We start from the raw sequence: 27,968 nt of genomic DNA, 5'->3' as shown, positions 1-27,968 counted from the left end.
TAAAACCCTCAAAGGAGTCTTCGTCAGTTGGTTCTGCAAATAAGTCCCGCAGCCGTTTCCTTTCTCGCTCCTCAAGAGAGTCTGACTCCCGAGGAGTCTTACGACCACGTCTCCCAGTATCGGAGCCATAAGGCTCAACCATAACATAAACTTCTTTGGTAAGTGCAATGAAGAAATTGAAGAATGTTTTGTCTGCTCAGATCTTGGAAGCGTCTAAGATTCATGTTAAACATTTCCTTGGGATTTTCCATCAGAAATCCTTTTACTACTGCAGGACTTCTTGCTTGGGGTGTCACTTACATAGAATACCATACATTAAAACACACACACACACACAATATTAATTATTAATTTAATTTTCAATACCAAAACAAAAAATAAATAGCAGTCAATTTGTAGCAGCAATGAAAATGTCATGCATTACACTATTAACACTGAAACTATACAGCTCAGCAAGCTGAAATTCTTTAATTGACCACATCCCTTTCCCCTTCTCCTCCCTCGGCTTAGCAGTCAGTGATTCCGAAGCTACACTAAGCAATTAAAAAACTAGATAGGAAAATATGAAACTTTTCTTGCCATGCCTCCCTACCCTTCTCGTCCTAATAGTGTAAGACATATGAACACTATTGTGATGTAACAAATGATTTTCAAATACTAAAACTTTAAGAAGAAGTGAACTCAGCATATATTCTACTGAACTAACTTACTTACATTTAAGGCCAAACTGTGTGGTCTGCACAAGAGTGTTTAACTGTAGTCCTTGCAACACATCTTTGAAGCGGAATAAGGAAACACTGCATGACTGGATAAGAATTTTGGCCAAGAGAACTGTTAAACACCCCCTGCTTTCCTCTGTGAAAAGGGCTTCACAGCTATATATGCTGGATGCCACATATGTAACAATCCTCAGGACATATTCTGTAATTTCAAAACTACACTTCAATTTGTCAGTGCTTACAGGAACTTTTTAAAATACAGAAACGCTCTAAATGTCAATGTGGCTGCACATCCCATAGTACTGAGGAGGGTGGATTTGAAATAGAATCCTTATAATTCTTCTTCACTAAAACATTTTAGTATAGTCTGATCCTGACAGTATCTAACTGCATATGTGAACAAATGACCCATTAAAAAGATCTGTGCCTTCTGAGTTTAGTGATGACAGTTTTTATAAAGACTTTCAAAGACTCTCTTTGTTCTCAAAGCAGACAGTATACTTGCTGTAATGCATATTTCCCAAGAAGAAAAAGCATTCCTCCTATTATAAAATAATATTTCAGACACAGCAGTTAGTTTTTGTATAATGCAAAACAATCTCTTTGTGCAATTCCTAGGGAAGGTGGTACTGATAGTTTTCTCTGAAGTAGTTGCTTGCTGGATGGTCTTTTCTAACTGAAATTATTTATTTTCTCTATTTTTCAAAGGAAGAACAGGACAAAACTCTTCTGGCCACTGGAACTACTTGTTGGGAGTTGCTTGCATTTGTACATCTTCCTGTATTTTCTTCAGGGCGTCTGCCATTAAATTACAAGCATTCTTGTGCTTTTGCCAGTGCTGTACCTGACATGCTCTGCAAAGGGAAATATAAAGGCAAATCAATAACAATAATTACCACCAGATTCAGAATGGAACACACATTGAAATACTTCACCTTTACTCAGAATAATTTAGTTTGGAGCTGTAATGAATGAACAGCACATGGGCCAAATCTTAATAATATTGTATACTAGCTTGGGGACCCGGCGATGCCCGGGTCATTTGAGCATGGTATTATTTGTCTTTTAATGTTATGTTTTCTGTTTGGAATGGGTGAACTACAATTCCCAGAATCGTGGCTGAATCCTCCTGAAACCCTGCCAGTATTATAAGTTGGCCATTTTGGGCCAGGTATGGTGCAGTACTGTCTGGATGGGGGTGAACTACTGCAATTTCCAGATTCCTGGGGCAAATGCCCCGAAATATCTATCAGTATCCACAGCAGGCAATATTCAGTCTGTGTGCCAAGTTTGGTCTAGATTCGTCATTGGCTGGGTTCAGTAGTCTTTGGATGGAGGTGAACTACAACTCCCAAAATCAAGGCCCCTTCCCACAAATACCTGCAGTATGTTCAGTAGGTCACGAGGCTTCTCTGTGTGAAGTGTGGTCCTAGTGCATTGTCGGTGGGGGTCAGTGTTTATCTGGTTGTAGGTGAACTATAACTCCCTTTTTCCTAAACTTGTCCAATATGTTGTGTGCCAAGTGTGCCGAGTGTGATGCTCATTCATTGCAGGTGAACTATAAATCCCAGTACCTACTACTCCTCAATTTCTAGTCCAGTTCCCCTCCAAACCTACCAGTAGTCAAATGTGGGCATATCGGGTCTGCATGGCAAGTTTGGCCGAGAGCAATCATTATTTGGGTTCATAGCATTCTGGGTGTAGGTGGACTACAACTCCTCTATATTCCCCAGTAGGAGTGACAGTGCTCTGACTTGATGCAGGGTGAACTACAACTTCCAGCATGTGGAGTCAATCCCTAAACTCCTCCAGTAAGTTTTGTTGCAGCTCAGTTCTGCTCTGTTTGTTATGCAGAGAGATTGGAAAGGAAAGGGCAGTGGGCGGGGCCATGCAAATTCCACAGCAATGGAGAACCCTGGGGTGCCTGCCTGTGGTGGAAGAAAAAGCAAAATCTAGGATGAAATGGTCCCCAAATGAAAGCATTCCTTGGGTGGTGGGTTGTAGTGTTTGGGAAGGACATTGGCAGGGGCTGGGCTGCATGTTCATGGCGCTCGCTGTAACCTTAATGTCAGTGGAAAAGAGTGACTTGCTAGATTCTTAACCCTGGGAACTATAGCCTGTTTGTGGAGGCTGGAGGCTGTCTATGTGAGCAGACATCCGTGCCACATACACACATACGGGTTTTTGCTTTTATTATGGATTTATATTATATATATTTATATTATATTATATATTTATATTATATTTATATTATATATATTATATTTATATATTATATTTAGATAAAAGTGGTGCTGTTTCCTTGTTCCTCAGAAGAAAACAGACCTAGAATATGATGGGGTATCCTTTCATGAGGTTGACAGTATACACATAATGAGATGACCTTCTGTAGAGCAGTAACACATCTCAGGATAATCTCCACTGCAGGAGAATCTAATGTCTGCTGGAGAGAGGTCGTTCTAGGCTAGGGATGGGGAATGCTTGGCCTTTCAAATGTTACTGGACTATAAATCCAATCATTCTTGATCGCTGACAGTGCGAAGAGCCAACGAAAGATGGAGTCAGAAAAAAATGGAGGATCCCATTCCCACTTCTACTCTGGCTATTCTTAAGTTGCTGGTAACAAGACTAATCAGATTCCCCCACAATTTACAGCAGGGGTAGGAAGTGTGTGACCTTCCAGACACTGATGCCCACAATCTGGAGGAGGTATCCTGATATATTTTATTTCTCCTTCTTACTCCAAAGACAGTGCCAGTGTAAGTGAAACTGTTTCTCTTTTAATTTTGGAACTCCCGTGACTCCAAATCATCAAGCTATGGTAGTTAAAGTGGGGTCAAACTGCATTAATTATGTAGGGAAGATACACCTTGTGTCACAATGGAGGAAAAAAAATGAGATTTCCCCTCTATATAAATACTTTTCTGTTAAAATAAGAGAAAAGGTTTACAGACTTTTTCATATGTGCAATTTTACTCCAAAGTTATCCAAAATGAGCAAATCTGTTTTCTCACTTTTCTGCTGAGATTATGGAGAGAAGCGTTTCTTTTGTAACATGTGCTTATATTGCCCCAAAGTGGCAGAATTAACTGATTTTTTGGTCTAAAATACTGAGGCAGAAGGTCAGTTTCTGTGGTACGCTGTTAATCTTAACAATACATATAAGAGAGAAACAGGAGGTCAAAGTAATTTGCCCTTTAAAAACTGGTTTCAAAGGACTTGGTCAAATGCTGCTTTGGTGCTTTTTAAATACTGCTTTTCTAGGACAAGCTGCTGTACTAGTTGAATGTTTCTCCAAATAATGATCAAAATGATCATTTTAGTTCAATTTCCCATTCCTTTATTACATATGCCATGAATCATCCCATGGGTCTTCTCTGAAGTAAAGCTAGAAAGGTTATAACAGCAGCAGTAAAAACATTTACAATTTTCAGAAAGCAAAAAATGAAACCAGTAAGTTTAGAAATTACATACCCAATAGGTCATTTTCACCAGCTTCTAGAAAGTAATTGTGAGCAAATGAGATCAATGTCCCTTGTAAAGGAATTGCTGAGACTAAATAAAATCACTGAAATAACAATGTTTTGGACCTCCTGCTTTTGGTGAATGGCTTGGATAAAATAAAGTTCAGAACAGAAAAAGCCAGGGAAGCAAGTTTCTGCATTCAATGAAAACTAATGAAATGCCCAGTAGTATTTATATAATGCAGGCTTCTAGTTAATGACATTTTTTGGTGTTTTTGAAAATGCTACTAACTCATCATCTCTTATGCTAGATGTGCTTACCGCTTGCAGTACCATTCGTTCCGGCATCGGGAGCAGCGCTTTGTGGCCTCAAAGCCACACATCCCACACTTGGGTTTGTCTGGGATCAGGGCTTCCATTACATCCAGGTTGTATGTCTTTGCCCACCTGATTGAAGACAGAAAGTAGTCTCCAACAGATTCAGAAGAGTAAACAATGTCATGTTTTTCAACCCTTCCTTGTCTGTTCCAGGATAGGACATCTATACTGTATTGATACCACATTGTTTGGCATTTAGGTAAGATGGCGTCTTCCTTAAGATTACTTTACTACATTTACATGTTAACGGATCATATAGCTTATACTGCTATACAATGTTCCCTCACTTATTGCGGGGGTTACTTTCCAGGACCACCTGGAAAGTGAAAATCCGCGAAGTAGGGACGCTAGGCTTCTCCTTAGGAAGGAAGTAGAAAGAGGGAGGGAGGAAGGAAGGGAAGAAAGAGGCAGGGGAACGTGGTGCCGCTTCCTTCACCTCCTGCTACCATTTGGGCTCCTTCTCCGCCCTGCCGCCCGCACCCGACTGAAACCACCACCACTGTAAACCATAATTTTTATGATTTATAATATTATTTTAGTGTTTATTTAAAAACCACAAAACAGCGAATCCGCGAAAAGCGAACCACGAAGTAGTGAGAAAACACTGTATACTGCATATACAGGTGCTTTATATAATCAGAAAACATATTTCTGAAGTGTTTCTTACGCCCAGAGTTCTTGCTGTTCTGTGCCTTCAAGACATTTCTGACTTATGGAGATCCTAAGGTGAACCTATCACAGGGTTTTCTTGGCAAAATTTGGTCAGAGTGGATTCACTCTTGTCTTCCTCTGAGATTGAGAGTGTGTGACTTGCCTAAGGTCACCCAGTATGTTTCTATGACTAAGAGGAGAATTGAACCCTGGTCTCTCAGTGTCCTAGTCTAACACTCAAACCACTATACCATGTTGACTCAGTATGTCCAGAAAACTGAACTGATATTTAGAATAACAGGTAATTTGAAGATGATCTAAAAGAGAGGAGCAAATGCAGCATTTTTGATGGATCATCTTTTTTGGACACCTTTCTTATTTTAAAGTTACTTGCTCTGGACCTCATTTATTTATTTATTTACAGTATTTATATTCCACCCTTCTCACCCCGAAGGGGACTCAGGGTGGATCACAGAACACAGATTCGGCAAATATTAAATGCCATTATATACGGACAGGACAGAGACAGTACAGATAGAGGTATATAGGCATGTTCCATTTTTGGTGTCCTGGAAGTTGTGCTCGATTCCAGTCATGGGGGGGGGGATATTTTTCTGGTATTTTCCTTATGGTGCCATTAAAATACATCTCTGCTAAGCGGTACCTATTTATCTACTCACAGCTGTTTTCGATCTGCTAGGTGGGCAGTGAACTGGGCTGAAGGTCAGCCACTCACCTCCGACCCAGGCTTTGAACTGCCAACCTTTTGATTGCAAGATTTATTGCAGCTGGTGGTTAACCTGCTGTGCTAAAGCACTACTAAATGTTACACCAAAGACAATAAGAAGGAACTATAATTTGGTCCTAGAAAGTAGTAATCAGAAATAATGCTAGATAAATGGGAGAACCTGCAGGTAAAGTCTATAACTTGTAGTCAGTCCATTTGCAAGATAATTTACTAAGATCCACTAAAGTTCAGGAGGATCTTGCGAATTTGGCTGTTTTTTGCCATTTGGTCAAATTCCTGCTCAGTATTTCAAAAGGTCCAAGTTCAAGGTCTACAAGCAGTATACAAATTCTGATGTATTTCAAATAGAATTCTCTGAAATTTGCTTTTTGCAAAACATTTGTTATATGAAATTTGATTTTCCATGTATAACGAGACTTTTAAGTCTGACCACAGGGAGTCCATTTTCAGTGGTGGTGCTTAACTTAGTTGAACTGAAAAGATAATTTTTCATTTGTTTTCTGCTTCTACTAGGCTACAATGAAAAGTTTCACCCAGATAAGCTTTTTGTGCATGGGTTTGAGAGCAAATTTGTGCCTATTTTTCATATTTTTGGTAGTTTTTGCCTGCACTTCCAAATGTTTCTTGGACGCTTCCAGAACGTAGGGAGTTTTTGGGTGGCGGAGTGATATCCATCCTTCCTGTTAACTTTTCCCATTTTTCTCTTCTCTCTCTTCCTTGTGAGCCTTCACTCCTTCTTTCCTACAAAGCTTCCTAAATAGAAATTGGAGTGCTCAAGTACAAGAAAATTTCAAGTGCTCTTGCACTGGTTTTGGCAGGTAGGAGTGTTGGAGGTTTCTTAAAATAAAACATAAGCGTTCTAATGCTGAGGGATTCTTTTTTGGGGAAAAAAACCAAGTTATATTGCTTGTAAATATTACAGAAAAACATAAGAAAAGAGAAACAGTTGAAACAAGTTTAGCTGAAACAAAAATAGAAATTCTCAAATGGAATGAAATTTCATAAGATGTTAAAGCCAAGAGACCATATCATTGCACAGAATGCATTGCCAAAAACCAAAATGAATTGAAGTATGACAACAGCGTCACACAAGAATTTGGAAGTTAATGTGTTCTGAAATGTACTGAGATAGGATGAAGTAATACACTCAAGTAAGAAGCAAAAAGATATAATAAAAAGATGAGCACAGGGAACTCTTTACCTGTGAGCTTGACTCTTCAGCTCCTCATCTGAAGGACTGAACATATTGTTTACCTGGTGCTTGGCAATTGCTTGCCACTTTCCAGAATTCTCTCTAATAACTTGGTCCCAGATGACAGGAACCTGTCATGACAGGAAAAGAACAAAAGGTACATCCATCAGAAAACAGGGATCAAATACAGTAATAATTCCTGGAAGCCATAAAAGCACAAGCACATGTGGATGTGATAAACATCAATTCACATTAAAGAAAAAAAGCAGGATGTTGTGTGTGTTTAAGAGATAAAAAGAAAAGGCGAAGATATCTTTCTGTCTGAAGGAACACTGAGCAGCTTTATGTAACGCTGGACATGAACCAAGGACAAGAAATTTTGATATAAGTCTTTAAGACGTTATAGTTTCTTTCTTCTGAACCAGAATGGGAAATTCACTTTCTCCAAGATGTCGCTGGGACTGCAGCTATCACCATCAATAATTATGCTAGACGGGAGTTTCAAATTCAACAATATCTAGGAAGGGACACATTCTTGTGTTCTAATGGAAGATACCAGGTGACCCATTACTCTTAGGTGACACCCATGATACAGCCTTTTGCATGCATGCTACAAGATGCAAAATGGAATTCCCTACCAAAATTCCTTGTAACTAACAAGATAAACAAAATTTATTAGGAAGTGATAAACAAACTTACTGTCAGGACCCAGGCTGCAAGGCACCAATAACCATACACAGAGGCCAGAATCTATCTAATATCTTTATTGAAGGAATATATAAAGTTAATAAAAACAAGTGTAGAAAATAGTCCAGAATTAGACCTTTCAGGAAAGGTCAGAATTAGTCCAAAAAAGCAATGTCCAATAAGAAATATTAAGGTCCAAAGTTGTAATCCAATAACCGAAACACTCACTTTGCCAAGCAAAGTGAGGGGAGATGACAAGGTCCTTTAGTCCATGAAACTTGAGCGAGGCTAGGAAATAACTTGATACTTGAAACAAGGCTTGAACGTGGAACAAGGTAACTAGGAACAAGAACAAGGTCCGTGGGATAACTTGGTAAAATCCGTGGTACAAGGCAAGGATTGGTTCTGGGAAACAAGGCAAAGTCCGTAGGTAAACAAAGGCTGGGAAGCAAGGCGAAGGCTGGATAGCAAGGCAAGGCTTGAGCGAGAGCGAGGCTTGAATCGGAGCGCGCTGTCCAGACACGACCCGCTCCGTAGGCTGACGAATTGACTCCGCGAAGTTACTACGCGGGTAAAACACCTAAATAGAGTCTAACTTTCCCGCCGAAGCAGTTCTCTGGGAATCAGAACCGAAAGCTAAACTCTGAGACCAGATGTGAGACTCCCCAAAGATTCTCACGAGAAGCAGTCTTAATTGGCCACATTCTTAGCTGCAATCCTCGCACTCCTGCGCGAAGCTGATTCCAAACTTCTCTGTTGTTTACAAAACTCCCGCCGCAAGAACACGGGAGAAGTAGGCTCTGGGCTTGTTTGACATACTTCTGGGAGACAACTTTCTTGCAGGTGCAAGGTTCCCAGATCTGCCTGGGAAAGATCTGACTGAGAAGAATCCAGTTCAGACTGGGAAGGTAAAAAACCCAAGTTTTCATCTTCATCAGGAATTACAATGTCCTGAGCAGGACTACAAGGCCCATGGGTCATCACACTATCCCCCTCCTCAAGGCCCCTCCCAAACTGGGGCCCTCTCCCCGAGGCGCGAGGTCGCGGTTTGGTGGGATAGGTCTGATGAAAGCGACGGGTTAGATCAGGAGCATGGACTGTGGAGGCGTCTTCCCAAGAGCGTTCCTCAGGGCCAAAACCCACCCAGTCAATGAGATATTGTAGGCGGCGGCGGTGAAAGCGAGAATCCAAAATGTCCTCAACCTCGAACTCCTCCTCCCCATTCATCAAAACAGGAGGGGGGGCCGGTTGGTCTGTATCAGGTCGCACACCATCCGCCGGAAGGAGCAGGGAACGGTGAAACACTGGGTGAATGCGCATTGAACGCGGAAGTTGGAGTTTGAAAGTCACGGGGTTAAGTTGCGCCACCACTGGATAGGGGCCAATGAAACGGGCATCTAACTTCCGGCAAGGGCGGTGGGAGGGCAGGAAGCGAGTGGACAGAAAAACCCGATCTCCTACCTTGATTTCGGGGCCCGGCTGGCGATGTTTGTCAGCGTGGCGTTTATAGTCCTCCTTGGCTTGATCCAGTTGCTGGAGCAAAAGTTGTTGCACCGCTGTGAGTTCCTGCAGCCAATCCTCTGCTGCGGGAACTTCTGAAGTTTCAATGACAGGGGGGAAGAAACGTGGATGGAAGCCGTAGTTTGCAAAGAACGGCGTTTCTTTTGTAGAAGCTTGAACTCCATTGTTGTAGGCAAACTCAGACAGTGGTAACAGAGAAGCCCAATTGTCCTGTTGGTAGTTTACATAACAGCGAAGATACTGCTCCAAAGTGGCATTGGTGCACTCCGTTTGCCCATCTGTTTGGGGATGATGAGCTGAAGATAAGCGAGAGTCTATGCCCAATAGTTTTTGTAGTGCCTTCCAAAAACGAGAGGTGAATTGAGATCCACGGTCTGTGACTAAACTCTTGGGCAATCCATGTAGTCTGAAAACATGTTGAAGAAATAGATCCGCAGTTTCTTTGGCCGTGGGGAGGCCTTCACAGGGAATGAAATGGGCTAACTTGGTGAAAAGGTCCACCACCACCAAGATCGTGGTGAATCCACAGGAAGGTGGTAGGTCAGTGATGAAATCCGCGGAAATTATTTCCCATGGGCGAGATGGGGTAGGAAGGGGGTGTAAAAGCCCTGAGGGCTTCTCCCTTCGTATCTTGGAGCGCTGGCATACTGGGCAGGTGTTGACATATTTTTCCACATCCTTGCGGATCTTGGGCCACCAAAAATCCCTTAGGATCAAATGCATAGTTTTAAATAGTCCGAAGTGTCCTGCTGGTTTGCAGTCATGACACAGACGAAGCGCTTTTTCCCTGCCCGGTCCGGGTGGGATATAAACATGATTTCTATAGCAGAGCAGCCCATCTTTAAGCGAAAAGGGAAAGTGCAGACCTTGGCGAAGTTGGTCCTGCGCCCAGGCATCTGCTTGCTGACTAGCCCTGATTTCTTGAGCACAGATGGGTCCTGGAGTAGGGGAAGTTGAACCAATGGGAATGGATTTGGTGTTCCCCACCGTGAGCGTGGCAAAGTTCTCGGGTTGTAGCAGTTGGGATTCAAAGGTCTCCTTGCGTCCTGCAGCGTATTCCGGTTTACGTGACAGGGCGTCTGCTTGCTTGGTTTGGGCTGGGGTCACATAATGGATCTGGAAGTTGAAGCGTTCAAAGAATAAAGCCCAACGTTGCTGCCTCTGATTTAGTTTGCGGGCAGTTCTTAGATGTTCTAGATTACGATGATCAGTGTGGACTTCAATGGGAAATTTGGCCCCTTCTAGCCAATGTCTCCAAGTTTCAAAGGCTGCCTTTATGGCCAGTAGTTCTTTTTCCCAAATGGTGTAATTCCTCTCTGGTGTGGTTAGTTGACGAGAATAAAAGGCACAGGGATGGAGGTGATCTCCCACCGGTTGTAAGAGTACAGCCCCAATTGCCACATCAGAGGCGTCCGCCTGCACCACAAAAGGGGTTCCAGGATTTGGGTGCTGTAGAATTGGCTGGGAGGTGAATAGTTTCTTTAGTTGCTGGAACCCTTTCTCTGCTTGATCAGTCCAGCGGAAAGGCTGCTTTCCACGGATGCAGCTAGTGATGGGGTCGGACCAGCGGGCAAAATCTGGAATGAACTTGCGGTAATAGTTCGCGAACCCCAAGAAACGCTGCACCTCTTTCTTGTTAGTTGGCGCCCGCCATTCCAATACTGCTGAAACCTTGGCTGGATCCATGGAAAGCCCTAGAGGCGAGATGCGGTAACCAAGGAAATCTACCTCTTGTAGATCAAAGGCGCATTTTTCCAGCTTGGCATAAAGTCCATGATCCCGCAATCGTTGTAACACCATTTTGACGTGGTTCTCATGTTCTGATTGTGATCTAGAAAACACCAAAAAATCGTCCAGGTAGATTATCAAGAACCTGTCTAGATAGTCCTGAAAAATGTCGTTGACAAAATGCTGGAACGTTGCGGGGGCTCCGCATAAACCGAAATTCATAACTCGGGACTCGAATAATCCGAATTTGGTCTGGAAGGCGGTCTTCCACTCGTCCCCTTCCCTGATGCGAACTAAGTTGTAAGCCCCCCGAAGATCCAGCTTGGTGTAAACCTTGGCTCCTCGAAGCCGATCCAGTAGATCCGAGATTAAGGGCAGGGGATAGCTGTTCCGCTTGGTGATATTGTTCAATGCTCTGTAGTCCACCACCAAGCGTAGTTCCCCTGACTTCTTCTTCACAAACATCACTGGGGAGGCGGCTGGGGATTGAGAGGGTCTGATGAATCCCTTGCGAAGGTTTGTCTCTAGGAATTCCCTGAGAGCTTCTTGCTCTGGTTCAGTCAGGGAGTAGAGATGCCCTCGCGGGATCGGGGCCCCCTCCACCAAGTCAATGGCACAGTCATAAGGTCTATGTGGGGGTAATTTTTCGGCTTCTTTCTCATTGAATACATCCCAATACTCGGAGTACTTCTTTGGCAAGGTGATGATGGGCTCGGTGTCTGTGGCGTGGCATACCTTGGCTACGAGGCAATGGTTTTGGCAGTACGGTGAAGCAAACTGCAGTTCTCTGTTGGACCAGGAGATGTTAGGGTCGTGGAGAGTCAGCCATGGAATTCCCAAAATCACAGGGAAATGGGGAACCTCGGTAACAAAGAAGGAAATCTCTTCCATATGTTCCCTTATCCACATCCTGGTGGGTTCCGACCACTGACTTACGGGGCCCGTCTTGAGGGGGCGGCCGTCTATGGCTTGCACCACACGGGCATTCTTGAAATCATGATATTGTAATCCCAGAGAGTCGGCATACTCTCTATCGATGAAATTGTTGGTAGCTCCAGAGTCTATCATGGCGTGGATCATGACGGGTCCCCTTTTTGCTGACCATAATGTGACCACGAGAAGGAACAGGACCCCGGTTGGCGGCTCTTGGATGGATTTTTTGACCGGGTTGGCGAGCCTCTCTACACCCGGTCGTTGGCTTCCCCCGCCGGCTGTGTGCCAGTCGGCTCAGACGTCTTCGTCTCCGTGGAGGACGCCGCCGCAAGACGGGCGGCAGGCTTCCCTTTGGCTGGGCACTCTCTGGCGAAGTGGCCCCCGTTCCCGCAGTACCAGCAGAGGTTTAAGCGTTGACGACGGGCCTTCTCGGCGGCATCTAGTCTGGGACGCACATTGCCCAACTGCATCGGCACCTCCTCGCTCCCTCTGGGGTATGGGGTTGGCGGTGGGGGTCTCCAGACCGGACGTGGCTGAACGCTGGCGGGAGCGGGGGGTTTTGCCCCGGCTCTACCGCCCTGGCCTCGAACCCACTGTTTCCTGTTGGCAATCATGACTTCAGCCCGTAAACATTGATCAATGAGTGCCTCGAGGGTCTGGGGAGGATCCACCTTGGAGATTTCCTCCAGCATTTCGATGTTGAGACCCTCCCGGAATTGTCCTCTAAGGGCTACATCATTCCAGCCGGTGTTGTGGGCCAGCACTCGGAACTCGGCTATGTACTGAGACATGGGTCTGTCTCCTTGGAAGAGGCGGCGGAGTTTGTGACCGGCTGCCTCCAAATTGTCCTCGATTCCCCAAGTCTCCTTAAGGTGGTCCAAGAAGCGTTGCGCTGATCTTAGGTGTGGAGAGGCTTGGTCGAACAGTGCCGTCGCCCAGTTGGCCGCTGGCCCGTCTAGAAGACTGTAGACCCACGCCACTTTGATGTCTTCTTGGGGAAACTCGGCAGCACGGGCCTCTAGATAAGCTTGACATTGGCGACGGAAAACATGAACCTTAGAAGCTTCTCCAGTAAACTTGGTTGGCAACGCCATGGCCGGAAGACGGATTCCGCGTTCCTTCAAACCCTTTATTTCCCCATCCTGTGCATTGAGCTTATCACGGATTCGGTCCACCTCATCCTTGTCGATGGTGTAGGTAATCGGCTGGCCGCCCGGTCCAGGTCCGGCTCCGGTAGACATACTGGCCGAGGTTAATTGGTGCTTAAGGTGGCGGAGTCAAACTGTCAGGACCCAGGCTGCAAGGCACCAATAACCATACACAGAGGCCAGAATCTATCTAATATCTTTATTGAAGGAATATATAAAGTTAATAAAAACAAGTGTAGAAAATAGTCCAGAATTAGACCTTTCAGGAAAGGTCAGAATTAGTCCAAAAAAGCAATGTCCAATAAGAAATATTAAGGTCCAAAGTTGTAATCCAATAACCGAAACACTCACTTTGCCAAGCAAAGTGAGGGGAGATGACAAGGTCCTTTAGTCCATGAAACTTGAGCGAGGCTAGGAAATAACTTGATACTTGAAACAAGGCTTGAACGTGGAACAAGGTAACTAGGAACAAGAACAAGGTCCGTGGGATAACTTGGTAAAATCCGTGGTACAAGGCAAGGATTGGTTCTGGGAAACAAGGCAAAGTCCGTAGGTAAACAAAGGCTGGGAAGCAAGGCGAAGGCTGGATAGCAAGGCAAGGCTTGAGCGAGAGCGAGGCTTGAATCGGAGCGCGCTGTCCAGACACGACCCGCTCCGTAGGCTGACGAATTGACTCCGCGAAGTTACTACGCGGGTAAAACACCTAAATAGAGTCTAACTTTCCCGCCGAAGCAGTTCTCTGGGAATCAGAACCGAAAGCTAAACTCTGAGACCAGATGTGAGACTCCCCAAAGATTCTCACGAGAAGCAGTCTTAATTGGCCACATTCTTAGCTGCAATCCTCGCACTCCTGCGCGAAGCTGATTCCAAACTTCTCTGTTGTTTACAAAACTCCCGCCGCAAGAACACGGGAGAAGTAGGCTCTGGGCTTGTTTGACATACTTCTGGGAGACAACTTTCTTGCAGGTGCAAGGTTCCCAGATCTGCCTGGGAAAGATCTGACTGAGAAGAATCCAGTTCAGACTGGGAAGGTAAAAAACCCAAGTTTTCATCTTCATCAGGAATTACAATGTCCTGAGCAGGACTACAAGGCCCATGGGTCATCACACTTACTATGTGATTAATTGATTATTACCATTTATATTCCTCAGATTATGTCATTTTGTTGCTCACAAATATGCCATCTGATCACCATTAATAGCTGTGATGAATTTCTGACTGATGAGCTAGTCCTTGTACAGTCAAAAGGGCACCATCTGTATACAAGTGGTGCTCCACAGATATTGTAATGCAGTCTACATGTGATTATATGTTTAAATATATTGCAGTATTCAAAAAACAAAATACAACATATGAGTAACACGTCAAGAATTCAGAAACAGGTCTCATATAATGTACATTTAAGATGGATGGTCAGAAATTTTGACTTGGCATAAGGATTGGATGTGTATCCAACATCTGCCACATGACAATTTTCTTTTACTTAAAATAGAACTTTCTGTGTTTTATCAGATTTCTGAAAAAAGACACCAAAGTGTGGGTTTTCAAATATGAGGGGAGAAATCTGGCAAAGGGCTGCTGACATCAAGTTTAGGCTCCAAAGGAAGTTCTGCTCTTTTAAAATGCCCCTACCAAATAAAAACTGCAGTACAGCGACTGAGTGTGAAGGACTGCTCTGTAGGCAGAGAAAGATGGAAAAAGGCCTTTTCATAATTGCTTGGCATAGAGACAGTGGGTGAGTTCATGAGCTTCTGGGAAGTTTGCCTTACCAGGGTGTGTACAGTATAGTTCCAGTTTTCCTCCAGCATCCCCGATTGCTGACTCTCAGCTAATGGTACCAATGTAAACTAACAGGAGCATGACAATACTTGAGCACATCAGCATTAGAAATCCAAACAGTAATGTGCGAGATTCAGCAATCTAGATGCACATAATACCCTTGCCAAGCCAAACTGGTTGAACTTTTGACAATGACTGGAGGTAACAACACTTAGGAATCTCTGGTATGCTACCTTGATTCGAGTTCCATAGTGGCAAAAGACATAATATACATGCATATTATGTAAGAACACAACTTTGTGCTAGAGCCATTCTGCTTAAATTTAAGATAAGTGTTGTTCTAACTTCCTGATTATCATGCTCTTTATTCTTGTTGTGTGCCTTTGACCCTTTAATGGCTTGTGGCGACTCTAAGGAAAAACTATGATTTGCTTGGCAAGATTTTTTTCAGATGTGGTTTATTACCTTCCTCTGAGGGTGACAGAGTATGACGTGATCAAGGTCACTAGCTGAGTTTCCACAGCTGAGTGGGAATTTAAATTCTGGTCTTCCAGAATCCTAGTCCAACACTCAAACCACTAAACCACCATTCTATCTGAACAAAATGGAATATACTCTTTTCTTCACCTTTAAATTAAATCTTATGACTCTATGCAATTTTTTTAAAATGAAACCAAACAGGAATAGAGAATTTTAATGTGGTGATGGACATACCTGCTCTAAAATGAGGTCTTTCTTGGGTGGAGCAGGATCTGTCACAGCAAGATGGCTCAGGAACCTCTGCAACTCCAGAAGGTTGGGGAATTGGTCAAGGAGGACATCAGTCAGATAGGCACGGAGCTACATTCAGAAATTATAAAGAGATGAAACATTAAGGATGCAACTCTGTTTTTACTTTTACATCTGACTACAAATTGTAGTCACTCTGATGTACCACTCTGATGGCTGAAAGTGAGGAGGAGCTGAGGAGCCTTATCACCAAGATGAAAGAAGAAAGTGCAATAGCTGGGTTGCAGTTAAACATCAAGAAAACCAAGATTATGGCAACCAGACTGATTGATAACTGGCAAATAGAGGGAGAAAATGTGGAGGCAGTGACAAACTTTATATTTCTAGATGCAAAGATCACTGTAGATGCAGACTGCAGCCAGGAAATCAAAAGATGTTTACTTCTTGGGAGGAGAGCAGTGGCCAACTTCGATAAAATAGTGAAGAGCAGAGACCTCACACTGGCAATGAAGGTCCGCATAGTTAAAGCAATGGTATTCCCCATAGTAACCTATGGATGTGAGAGCTGGACCATAATGAAGGCTGAATGAAGGAAGATAGATGCTTTTGAACTGTGGTGTTGGAGGAAAATTCTGAGAGTCTTTTGAACCGCAAGAAGATCCAACCAGTCCATACTCCAGGAAATAATGCCCGGCTGCTCACTGGAGGGAAGGATATTAGAGGCAAAGATGAAGTACTTTGGCCACATGAGAAGACAGGAAAGCTTGGAAAAGAGAATAATGCTGGGGAAAATTGAAGGAAAAAGGAAGAGGGACCAACCAAGGGCAAGATGGATGAATGGTATCCTTGAAGTGACTGGCTTGGCCTTGAAGGAACTGGGGGAGGCCATGGCTAACAGGGAGCTCTGGTGTGGGCTGGTCCATGAGGTCACGAAGAGTCGGAATTGACTGAACGAATAAACAACAACAACAAGCTGGGTAACTCTTGCTTTGTTTTAGGTAACGTGGAAACTGAGAAGAAACAGAAGTAGTGGTATACTGGCAAATAATTAAAATTGTGTACTTGCAATTAAAAACCCCATAACCATGCCTCCTGGGAGTAAACATTCAGGAAGCTGTTATTATTCACATAATCTAAGAGTGAACTTCATGTAACCTTTCAGATGTTGTTGGCCCACAACTTGCAATGGTTATAGCCAAGAATGTCCATGGTGAGACATGCTAGGAGTGGCAATTGAGCTCATCCGGAGGTCACAAAGAGTCGGAAGCGACTGAACAAATAAACAACAATAAAACAAATTGTCTGGGCCAGTAGTGCACAACTTGTGGCCCTCCAGGTGTTTGGGAGTCCAACCAGCTTGTCCAATGATCAGAAATTCCGGGAGCTGAAGTCTAAAGACCTGGAAGACCACAGGTTTTGCAGGCCTGGTCTAGGCCAAACTCCAATAGTCAACAAAACAATTATACAAAAAATATAAATTTACTTTATTTTGAATGCCGAAGAGACTGTTCCATACAAAGCTTACACATACTACTTTTCTATGCATACATGCATCCTTCTTTTGACTGTGACTGAGACACAGATGTCCTAACTGGCTGTTGTTGAGTTGCTGCTTCCAAAGCCCTTGCTAGTTTGTTCTGGCCAGAATAAGAGGGTGGGTAGTTATTTCTGTCCACTTTGTTCCAGTGTTCGTTATTTTTCAAAATCAAACTATGTAGGCTTCTGAAGACAAAGTTCATGAGCCCAATTCGGCCATCTCAATCAATGAAGGGGCTTAGTAAGGATTCAGTTGGCTCAAAGCTGATATCAGTTTACAGCTAGAAACCCTGATTTGTAACTGAGTACCAATAAATGGACTGGTCCATGAAGTCACGAAGAGTCGGAGACGACTAAACGACTGAGCAGCAGCAACCAATAAATATAAGGCCTAAATATCATGTCTGATCTTGAAAGCTAGGCAAGATCAGCTCCAGTTAGTACTTGTTATGGGGCTAGGATTGCTTTCTTATTTTATTTTTAGTCAATTTTATGTAACTTATTTGCTTTAAGTGACAGTTAATAGATGTATATAATTAATATGGGCTGTTTGAATGAAAAGCAGAATTATTGCTTTTCTATAGCATCTTACACCTCCCTTATTATTCAAAGCTAGAAAAGGAATCTACAGCAAACATAAATGCAGTCTTAAACTTTACAATATTGTACCTTCAGCAGTTGACCTTTGCTGAAATTGTTGAAATTGTATTTGCGCTGGCATTCTGAACTAAGGAGCAGGTTATATAGAGCAATCCACACTTGTCCATCCAATTTAGTCATCTTCACATGGTCTTTATGGGGTACCTCATACCATGACCCATTCTCAAACTTTTTCAGCTTCCCTAGGGGGGAAATGGGCAGCTATAAAGTATTTATTTATTTATTTTATATACCGCTCTACGTCCCCACATTCAAACAACCATGGCTTGAAAATACCCTAATCCCCCAACAATTCAAAACCATTCCCAAAATCCATTGATTGTCATTTTATGTAAGAGATGCTATCTTATTGTGCAATAAATATAAATTGAGTACGTGAAACCTTTACTCCAAGGAAAATATTTTTGATAATGCACCTGTGATTAATCTGCATACAATATCAATATTGTTTGGCTTGGACACTTGATTACATCCACTCCTGTTTTCTGGTCCTTTCTGAAGTCTGTTGAGTTCTGTAATTGTGAGGGGACAGTAAGGCTCCCTCCTGGGATTCCCTTTGCAGAACTGACATTTTACAGTTGAATCAACATTTCTCAACATTTTCTTTCATTCCAAATATTTTTTTACAATTCATTTGAAATCAACTGTAAATCACTGTTTATACAAGAGGAATAAATGCGTATTTCAGTCTCCAATGGCAGTTCTGGAGAACTGAAATACCATCAAGGGACTGTGAGCTTTAGGCTCCTTCTTCAGGTTGGAACATGTCCCAAAATAAGGATGCAGCTTTATCAGGAGACACATAAGTAATGGGTGGAGAGTTTCACCCCATACATGAAACTCCATGGGAAAGGTATATTCATACCTGATATTTCCTTGTTAAACTTAAGCATACATTAAATAAGTACGTTTCAATTAATTTATGCTCGTCTGCCTACAGTTTTCTCTCTCATGATAATGCCCCAGTGTGTCTTCATTTAATTTTTTAATTTTCAAATGACAACCAACTACTTGAAAAGACAGTATTGTGAATAGCAACCACAGCTTAAGTAAACTGTAAGGTTTGCATCACATCGTTCTGCTTATCTTTATGTGTGTACTTGAATGACACCCAGGAGAACAAAGACAATTCATGCTAGCTGGAAACAAAAGGAAGTTTAAAAAAGGGTATTTGGTAAAGATACGCTTAAGGTGCCTCCAGACAGGCATTTATCCTGGCATTAAAGGGGCTGTCTGGATGGGCCCTCTGAGTTTCTCTTTCTGGTATGTCCATCTTTCTCATTCACATACATATACTTGGAAGAAACAGACCTGTAGTCATGGCCAACTGACAATAGAACAGAAAGTCATTGTGATGCCTTCACTGCATACTGATTTGTTTTTGGGCACAACTCAAAGTGTGAAGTCTTATGTGACTTGGATTTGAACGGCCTGAAAATATTAGTCTGCTCAAATTCACAAGAAAGGAAGACTTTCTCTCAGTCCCACCACTTTCACTTCTCTCTGAGTTCTCACAGAGTTTAGATGGGAATTTTATAGGAGTGCTTTAGCTGGGTTACTGCATGGCAGACAGAGGATTGAACTACATGGCCCTGTAGTATCTTCCAGATTCTATTATTCTAAATCATGAATCATTCAAACATTAGCTGATAAAAATCAAATCAAATTCATAGTTGATTTTAAAAGGCCATAACATCATCAAGATGTTGACTGAACTGTTTTTATTGCATGATACTCACCTTCTTCATGATAGCTCCATGGACAATGCTCTACCAATTGTACCAAAAGACATGGAAAGTTGTGGGTATTCAACATCCTTGTCACAGCACTCACTGGTAAACTGACAAAGCATAAGACAGAAAATGGGCACCTTGGAGATCCCAGATTTTCACAATAAAGTAGATTTCCCACCTTCAAAGTGCACATTACTGCAATTAATGCAAAAAATGACCAAAAAACCCTCAGGATCTCAGTTTTAGATATGCTAGGAAGCATTTTTCACAGATTCTGGAGAATGAATACAATCAGTATTAGACATCATTATGTAGGGATATACTAAGCTAGAAATGATGCTGCCCAGCTTTGCCAAAGACCCTGGAGACTAATGAGAGTCTTTCTCACCAGACTACTTTATAAACCTTGCTTACAAGTCTATAAATAATTCACATTTTATTAATATACTAGTATTGTATTGAGTGCTACCATAATTGTAAATACAAGTGGTATATTGAGAAAACCATGGGCTGTGGACCAGGTTGAACAAGATTTTTAGAAGAACAAAAAATAGTAGACTATACCAGCATGAACACTAGGGCAGAGCATTTTTAACAGGTTTAATTACTTGGCCCTGGTCAAGATATCTCCTCTTTCTTTATAAGAACAAAAATCAGAAATATAATAAAATAAAATGCAAGAACAAACACAGATGTCATTGACTATTTTACATTTCTTCCATGAATCTGAATGTATTTTATGGATCGCTATTCATTTCTGGACCAATTTAGAACCTCTGAACTAGGAAACTGAAGGGGATGGGATCTAAACTCTTCTTCCATGTTCTCTCTTGGTTCCTCTATGAAAAGATAATGTACCTGTCTACCAGGCCAGTAATGAACCGGAATACTGACAAAGTTTTCAGTGATATCTCAAACTCCATTGCTTCAGCCTGTTTCTTTAACTCCTGAAAATAGAAAAAAATGTGACACAGCCATTGCTTTTTTCCAATATGGAGCTATGGTTTAAACATTCTTCTGCTGTTTCCAACAGCTAATAGGGAAATCAGAAAATTCTCAAGTTGGTTTCTTCAAACCCAGGACAAAAAGTTAAGGAAAGGCTAATCTCATCCACAACACTATTCTCTTGTCATCAAGCTAAAGCTTTCAAATGTTTTTTAAAAATCCTTTCAGGCGTTTAAGTCTTGTTATTATAACCTTAGGTGATTTATTTAACCTGTCACATTTAATATTTATGAAATTATCTTGTATATTTTAGTCCTTGTAGTATTGACACTAGTTTTTGCTCCTATCCTTTGTTTTTCAGTTCCTGGATTTAGTTGTAGTGGACCCTTACACTTTTGTGTTGATTCTTAAAATCTGCACGTGAGATTCTGATTTTGATAAGAAATCTTATCAAATGATACCTGGACAATTTCTTTTATATGGTATTTTATAAGAACAAATAAAATAGAAATAATATTAACAGTAATTACAGTGTGGAGTCATCATCTGAATTTTCCATCCTGGGTGTCCAAAACATTAATTTTGTTAATGGGAGCTATACTGTTACCTCACCTGCATTGATGAAGGATTGGCAAGATCTTCAGCCACAAGCTTCTGGTCCACTGGTATGTTCGCACTGGTGCTCTGAGCAGCTAGTAAGGTCAGCTTCCTATGACTATAATCTATCAAGTCCAGAATAGTATCCTCTGCTGACTCACATATTTCCTGTAGAATGACAGAAATACTGTAGGAGACATGGAAATAAGTGTTGCAGAATGAAAGCAAATGACAAATCCTATACGTTGTTTTTGTCACTACATTTATTAGGTATCTGTTTCAGATGGAAAATTTGTCCAGGTGGTCATTCTAATTCTCAAAATGTCTGATGTGTTGCCTTCTTATCCATGATCACTTCTTGCCTGACCAAGACAAAAAACCTGCATGTTCACTGCCTGCAGTTTTTTGAAACTAGTATACTACTCGACACTTTCTAAATGTTCCAAGTTCATTAAAAAAAAACTAGCATCTTTTATCTAAAGTGATCTAAATTATCATTAGGGATTTTATTTATGACCTCCTACAGCCTACCTTGTGAAAAAACACTGTCTCCAAGAGATTAATGAGGGAGGCTTCATGACGCAGCTGAAACAGACAGAATACAACAAAACAAATTATGTAAATGAAGTCAGACTATAGATGTAAATAACAGCATTTCAGTGAGTTTTGACATAGTTATGATGCTCCCTACATTATGTAATTTTGAAAAGAGAAAGTCTGCAGAAGGATACTGTGGTCAGCGGTATCGAAGGCCTCTGTGAGGTCCAGCAGAACCAGCAGGGACACACTCCTTCTGTCCAGCTCCCGGCGAAGATCATCAACTAAGGCAACCAAGGCTGTCTCGGTACCATGCCCTGGCCTAAAGCCAGACTGTGCCGGATCCAGAAAATCAGTGTCAACCAAGAATCCCTGGAGCTGCAGGCAACCACATGTTCCAAGACCTTGCCCAAATAGGGAAGATTGGAAATAGACCAAAAGTTTCCTAATTGAGTGGGATCCAGTGATGGCTTCTTCAACAGCAGCTTGATCACAGCCATTTTTAGGCTTGCTGGAAATTTGCTATCCTGGAGGGAGGCATTCACCACCACCTTCACCCACTCGGCCAAACCCCCTCTGGCTTCTCTCACCAGCCAGGATGGGCAGTGGTCCAAGATGCATGTGGTCGGTCTCGCCTCTCCAAGAATCTTGTCCACATCCTCGAGCTCAACCAATTGAAATGAATCCATCAAAACTGGACAAGCAGGTGCTCTCATTACATCCTCAGAGACTGCCGTTAATATGGTGTCAAAGTCGGAGCGGATCAGAGCAACTTTGTCCACAAAGAACCGAGCAAATGCTTCACAGTGGGCTGACGAGTTATCAGGGATCCCATCTTGAGTGGTGGGAGTTAACAACCCACTGATAACTTGGAACAGGCCACCAGACGGTTCTTTCCAGACGCAATGTTGGCCGCAAGGTAAACTCTCCTTGTGGCTTTGATTGCTGCGGCATATGTCCTAAGATAGCAACATAGTCGTGTTCGGTCTATTTGCATATGTTGCTTTTAAAATCATAATGTATGCTGTCAAAAGTGACAAATTGTAGTTAATTGACTATGACATATTTTGAAACAAATCAGTTTGTTACACATGGAAATTCAAAGCGTAAACTAATTTACTATACACAGATAATCTCCCTTCATTGCACCCAATTTGCTCACATTATTTAGAAAATTTAACAGCACAATTAGCTCTCACATAAACCAAAAACACTTTCTATGTTAATTTTACTTAAATTCTCTTAATACTGATCACTGTGCTAGAAAATAGGCCAAACTAGCTTGCTGACGCAAAAATCATCATTTTATGACATCTTACAGACTGCTGTATGCTGTAAATACAAAAACAAAATTCATTCAACACTTACCACCAGATATATGGGAAGCGTGCTTTTTGGTTTGAAGTCCTCCAGTCTGCATAGTATAGGGAAGATCTTCTGCTTCCAGATTTCCACAGTGATTAATTCCTGAATAAGAGTTGGAATCTAATAGGGGAGGGAAGTGTTCCTCTTTAATATTACATATATGAAGGTATGAATGATAGTTATATGATGGGGAAAATGCAAGATAGGATTCTCTCTTAGGATTATCACAAAGATAAAACAGAAAGTTTTTTTCTCATTTTACTGTTACCATATATACTTGAGTATAACCCGACCCAAATATAAGCCGAGGCACCTAATTCTATCACCAAAAAATGGGAAAACATTGATTCCAGTATAAGCCGAGATACCAATAAAATTACATTAATTGAGGCATCAGTAGTTTAAATGTTTTTGAATCTTTACATCAAACTGTAATTTAAGATATGACTGTTCAACTCTGATTAAATCATCTTCTTCAATGTAAATGTGCTTATGTATTCTTTTAATAATAATAGAGTGAAATAATAAATGTAATAATAATAATAAATGCAGTAAAATAATAAATGTAATAATAAATAGAGTAACATAATAAATGTATTATTATTATTATTATTATTATTATTATTATTAATAAATAATAAATATATCATATATACATGAGTATAAGCCGACCTGAATATAAGCCCACCAGGACCCTCACCCGAGTATAAGCCAAGGAGGGTTTTTTTCAGTCCTAAAAAAGGGCTGAAAAACTAGGCTTACACTCGAGTATATACAGTATTTAGAGAAGAAGGCATATATCACTCTGTATGGAATGAACATCCCAGTTTCATATCCATTTAATTAATTTTCATGTATGATTTCAGGCTGTGAGTGGATATCAAAATACTTTAATACAGATCAGTTGTTATGTAATGCACACTGTTGTAAGTCACAATAAGAGTTCTTTAAAATGTTGATGAAATAGATTAATTCTGCCTTATCAATGAATACTTATCAGTGGAGTGAAACTGGAATCAATATTTGTACAGTGGGATTGAAAGTCAATGTGTACTTCATCACATCACAACCTCCTTTAGCCCTGATCATGGATGATAGTGTCAGGGTGATGGAAGTTGTAGTCCGAAATATTTGGAGGACACCAGCTGGGAGAAAGCTAATAGAAACAACCTTAGAGAAATATCAAAGCTTAGTTGACTTCAGTTCATAAGAACATTTTATCACTGACCAATGATTTCTTGGATCACCATAGCTGAATGTACCATGCTATTGTTCTTGGGTAACTTTAAGTCATTTCCAACATATGGTAACAATAAGGCAAAATTATTATGGTTTTTTATTGGGTGGGGGAGAAAGATAATGATGATGATGATGATGATGATGATGATGATTATTATTATTATTATTATGTTTATTGTTATGTTTATTTATACCCCACTTTATCTCTCCAAAGGGGACTCAAAGCAGCTTGACCCAAAAACACTGGTATCCAATTTAAAATATACAAATATACAAAACAGAATTAAACACAAACAGTATTTTAAAAATTCAGTTGCAATCCACCAAACATATTTAAAGTTTTGTTCAGATTTGTTCAGAGGAGGGTTGCATTTGCTATATGACTTGCCAAAGGTCACCTGGGGGTTCCCATAGCTGAGCAGGGAATTTGAACCCTTCTGTCCAGAGTCATTGTTCAATGCTCAAACCATTACACAACATTGGTTCTTGAATGAAAGCTGCAGTGTACCATACCTTGGCATTATTCACAAGAAGTTCAGTGAGGAACTGCTCATGGCCAGCAGAAGCACTTAGTATTGCCTGCATGTTCAGCTTCTCAACATATTCATGCTGCCGTAACCACCTGAGAAACAGGGTGAGAATAGTCAACACTCAGGCCCTAATCTTGACATTATCTCTTCTGAGTGACCAAAGATAGACAAAACTAAAGATGAATCCAAATACTCTGAACTACACCTTCTGCCATTTTAAAACATGGCTATACATTGTTTCTTTGTTAAACAATTTGTTCCACCATGAGGCAGGCATGATATTCTTTGAAGTAGAATTACCTAGGATATTTTCTTTGTGTCTGCTTTTGAAATGAGAAACTCTTCTGTTAATGGGAGAGCCAGAGAGAGATATCATTATGGTGTTGTTCCTAATTAGGAAACACAAGTCTGGGAGTTCGTCTGAAGCTGAAAGGAATCTAGGGGACTGATCACTTCATCACATAATTTAAATTCAACTGAGTTCTACACTTAAAATCTGGTATTCTACTGGGTTCACTAAATTCGTTTTGGTTAAAGTGCAATTTTTGAGTCTTTTAAACTTTGAAGGCAGCATTTTTTCCCCCAAAATATCAGGAAGAGGCGAGGAAATGGATTTTTCTCAAAACTCTGGATGTTTTGCCAAATTTCTAATGAAGTAGCACTCATTGGTCTCAGGTTAGGATCACCCAATTTGTGGGAGGAGAAATTGGGGGAGGAATCAAAATAAACTTTTTGGGGGCAATTCCCTTTTGCACTCCAAGCAGGAAGGTTTGGTTGTAAGCTACCTCATAACGCTTATACTTTGCAAAAAAAAAAAAAAAAGCCTGTGTTCTGTGTTGGGAGGGCCAGTGCTGTTGCTGTTCCAAATGGGTTTCCTTCCCATCCCCTTTCTCTCCCTCCCCCTGCTGTTGGGAATTGTGAGAGTTGAAGTACAAAAAAGCACCAAGAGGGATGGTGGGCGAGGCCAAATGTCTGCAGTGTCTGCAATGTCTTCATTGAAAAATACACAAGACAACTGAGTGCACTAAACAGTGTGATTAAAAGGTAGAGAAAAACTCCATTTTATTACAAAATGGAGTTAGACTGAACTCTCTTCTTCTGAACACTTCTGAACACTTCCCAGCGTAATCTGATGAAGTCCTGAGTAGCTGCTTTTAAAGGAACTCCATCACATTGTAAAGATATCACAAATCTTCAGAGTTCTCTAATCTGAAGGAAATTAAATTCTGTTTAGTCTTCCACTACTACACTTCAGAAAAGGGGAACAAGCAACTCTACCTGAAAACCCATGTTTTACTGGTTTTGCAACATTGCCCCCTGATTTTCATCAAGATTTATTCTGGACTTGCAACAGGGCCAGCTCATCACATTTTCCACAATACAACTAAGTTGAATAGCATTTAAAAATAGTCTCCACCAAATGCCTTTATCCTCTCACTATACAGAAAGGTGATTTAGTAAGGTAAAGGTAAAGGTTTTCCCCTGACGTTAAGTCCAGTCGTGACCGACTCTGGGGGTTGGTGCTCATCTCCATTTCTAAGCCGAAGAGGCGGCGTTGTCCACAGACACCTCCAGGTCATGTGGCCGGCATGACTGCATGGAGCGCCATTATCTTCCCGCCAGAGCAGTACCTATTGATCGACTTACATTGGCATGTTTTCGAACTGCTAGGTTGGCAGAAGCTGGGGCTAACTGCGGGTGCTCATTCCGCTCCCGGGATTTGAACCTGGCACCTTTTGGTCCGCAAGTTAAGCAGCTCAGTGCTTTAACACACTGTGCCACTAGGGGCCCCTTATAAATATAAACTATATAAATCACCCTATATAAAGGTGATTTATATAGTTAAAATTAAGAAATGCACGCTGAGCATATAATTATATATATATATATATTCTCCCAGTTCAGGTCCAGGATAGCTTTGAAATGACCAGTTATACTATAATTAAAGAATAATGAAAAACAGTTAAATACACCAATGTATTAAAACCAACCATTGCACTGATTTGAAAGCATGTTAAATAGTCTTCAAAAAAGGAGGAAAGCGGGACATATTCCTACACTAAAAGATCCTGCTTCAGCACCAAGTTAAGAAATTGTACTGGAGTTGAGGACTCAACTATATACCAGGCTCCTGCCACATAGCTGTAAAAAATTCACATTGAATTGGATTATCTGGCAGCGTGGACTCAGATAACCCAGTTCAAAGCAGATATTGTGGAATATCTGCCTTGATATTTTGGGTTATATGGCTGTGTGGAAGGGCCCCTTGTCCCTTCTGAACTCATGTCAAGAAGTGGATCTACACCAGGCATGGGCAAACTTCGGCCCGCTGGGAGTTTTGGACTTCAGGGTTGTTGTATGTCTTTCGGGCTGTGTGGCCATGTTCCAGAAGTATTCTCTCCTGATGTTTCACCCACATCTATGGCAGGCATCCTCAGAGGTTGTAAGGTATGGATAAACTAGGCAAGGAAAGGAATATATATATATCTCTGTGGAGAGTCCAGGGTGTGGCAAGAGTCCTTTGTCACTGGGAAGCCAGCATTAATGTTTCAGTTAATCACCCTAATTACATTGGAAAGGTTTTGTCTCTTGCCTGGGGGGCATCCTTTGTTCAGAGTCATTAGCCGTCCTTGGGGCTCCTCTGCCCTCAGAGTGTTGCTTCCCTTCTACTGTTCTGATTTTTGAGTTTTTTAATACTGGCAGCCAGATTTTGTTCATTTTCATGGTTTCCTCCTTTCTGTTGAAGTTGTCCACATGCTTGTGGATTTCAATGGCTTCTCTGTGTAGTCTGACATGACAGAATTAACGGGGTTTGACATCACGTTAATTGTCAGGGCTCAATGGTTAAGAATCCTGGGAACTGTAGCCTGGTGATTCACCAGCATTATTTGGCAGCATTGAGGCCTGGCGGTTGAAGCGGTGCCATACTGCATTTATTCCACAGTGTAGAAGTGCCCTCCTCCCCTCTGATTTCCCCAGGGCGCCTCATACCCGTGGCTCCCGATTTCCCGCAGCTGGAAAGTCCTCAGCGACTCCACCAAGGCCTCGGCCTCGCCGGGCAGCAGGAGGGCAGCGGGACAGGGCTCCTCCATGGCGGTGCCTTCCAGGCAGGAAAGGACGCGGTCGCCATGGCGACGGGCTCCGGCTGC

The 27,968-nt window shown here is 41.8% G+C and overlaps 1 protein-coding gene across 1 annotated transcript; it reads right to left on the bottom strand.

The window, feature by feature from the left end:
- Positions 1–338: 338 nt before the first annotated feature.
- zmynd10 (zinc finger MYND-type containing 10) lies at positions 339–27,968 on the bottom strand. Its single transcript, XM_008105048.3, has 12 exons — positions 27,811–27,968; positions 24,803–24,911; positions 23,054–23,170; positions 21,680–21,733; positions 21,164–21,316; positions 20,465–20,553; positions 19,613–19,713; positions 17,883–18,055; positions 15,663–15,788; positions 7,162–7,283; positions 4,505–4,630; positions 339–1,573 (listed from the first exon to the last, which is right to left on the bottom strand). Exons 1-12 carry the CDS (start codon positions 27,909–27,911, stop codon positions 1,462–1,464), a joined length of 1,383 nt encoding a protein of 460 aa, XP_008103255.1. The 5' UTR covers positions 27,912–27,968; the 3' UTR covers positions 339–1,461.

Source organism: Anolis carolinensis, chromosome 2 (genome assembly GCF_035594765.1).
Source record: "Anolis carolinensis isolate JA03-04 chromosome 2, rAnoCar3.1.pri, whole genome shotgun sequence".
Taxonomy (NCBI): Eukaryota; Metazoa; Chordata; class Lepidosauria; order Squamata; family Dactyloidae; genus Anolis; species Anolis carolinensis.
Note: the sequence above shows the minus strand (reverse complement) of the source record. Positions and strands in the feature narration are given on the sequence as shown.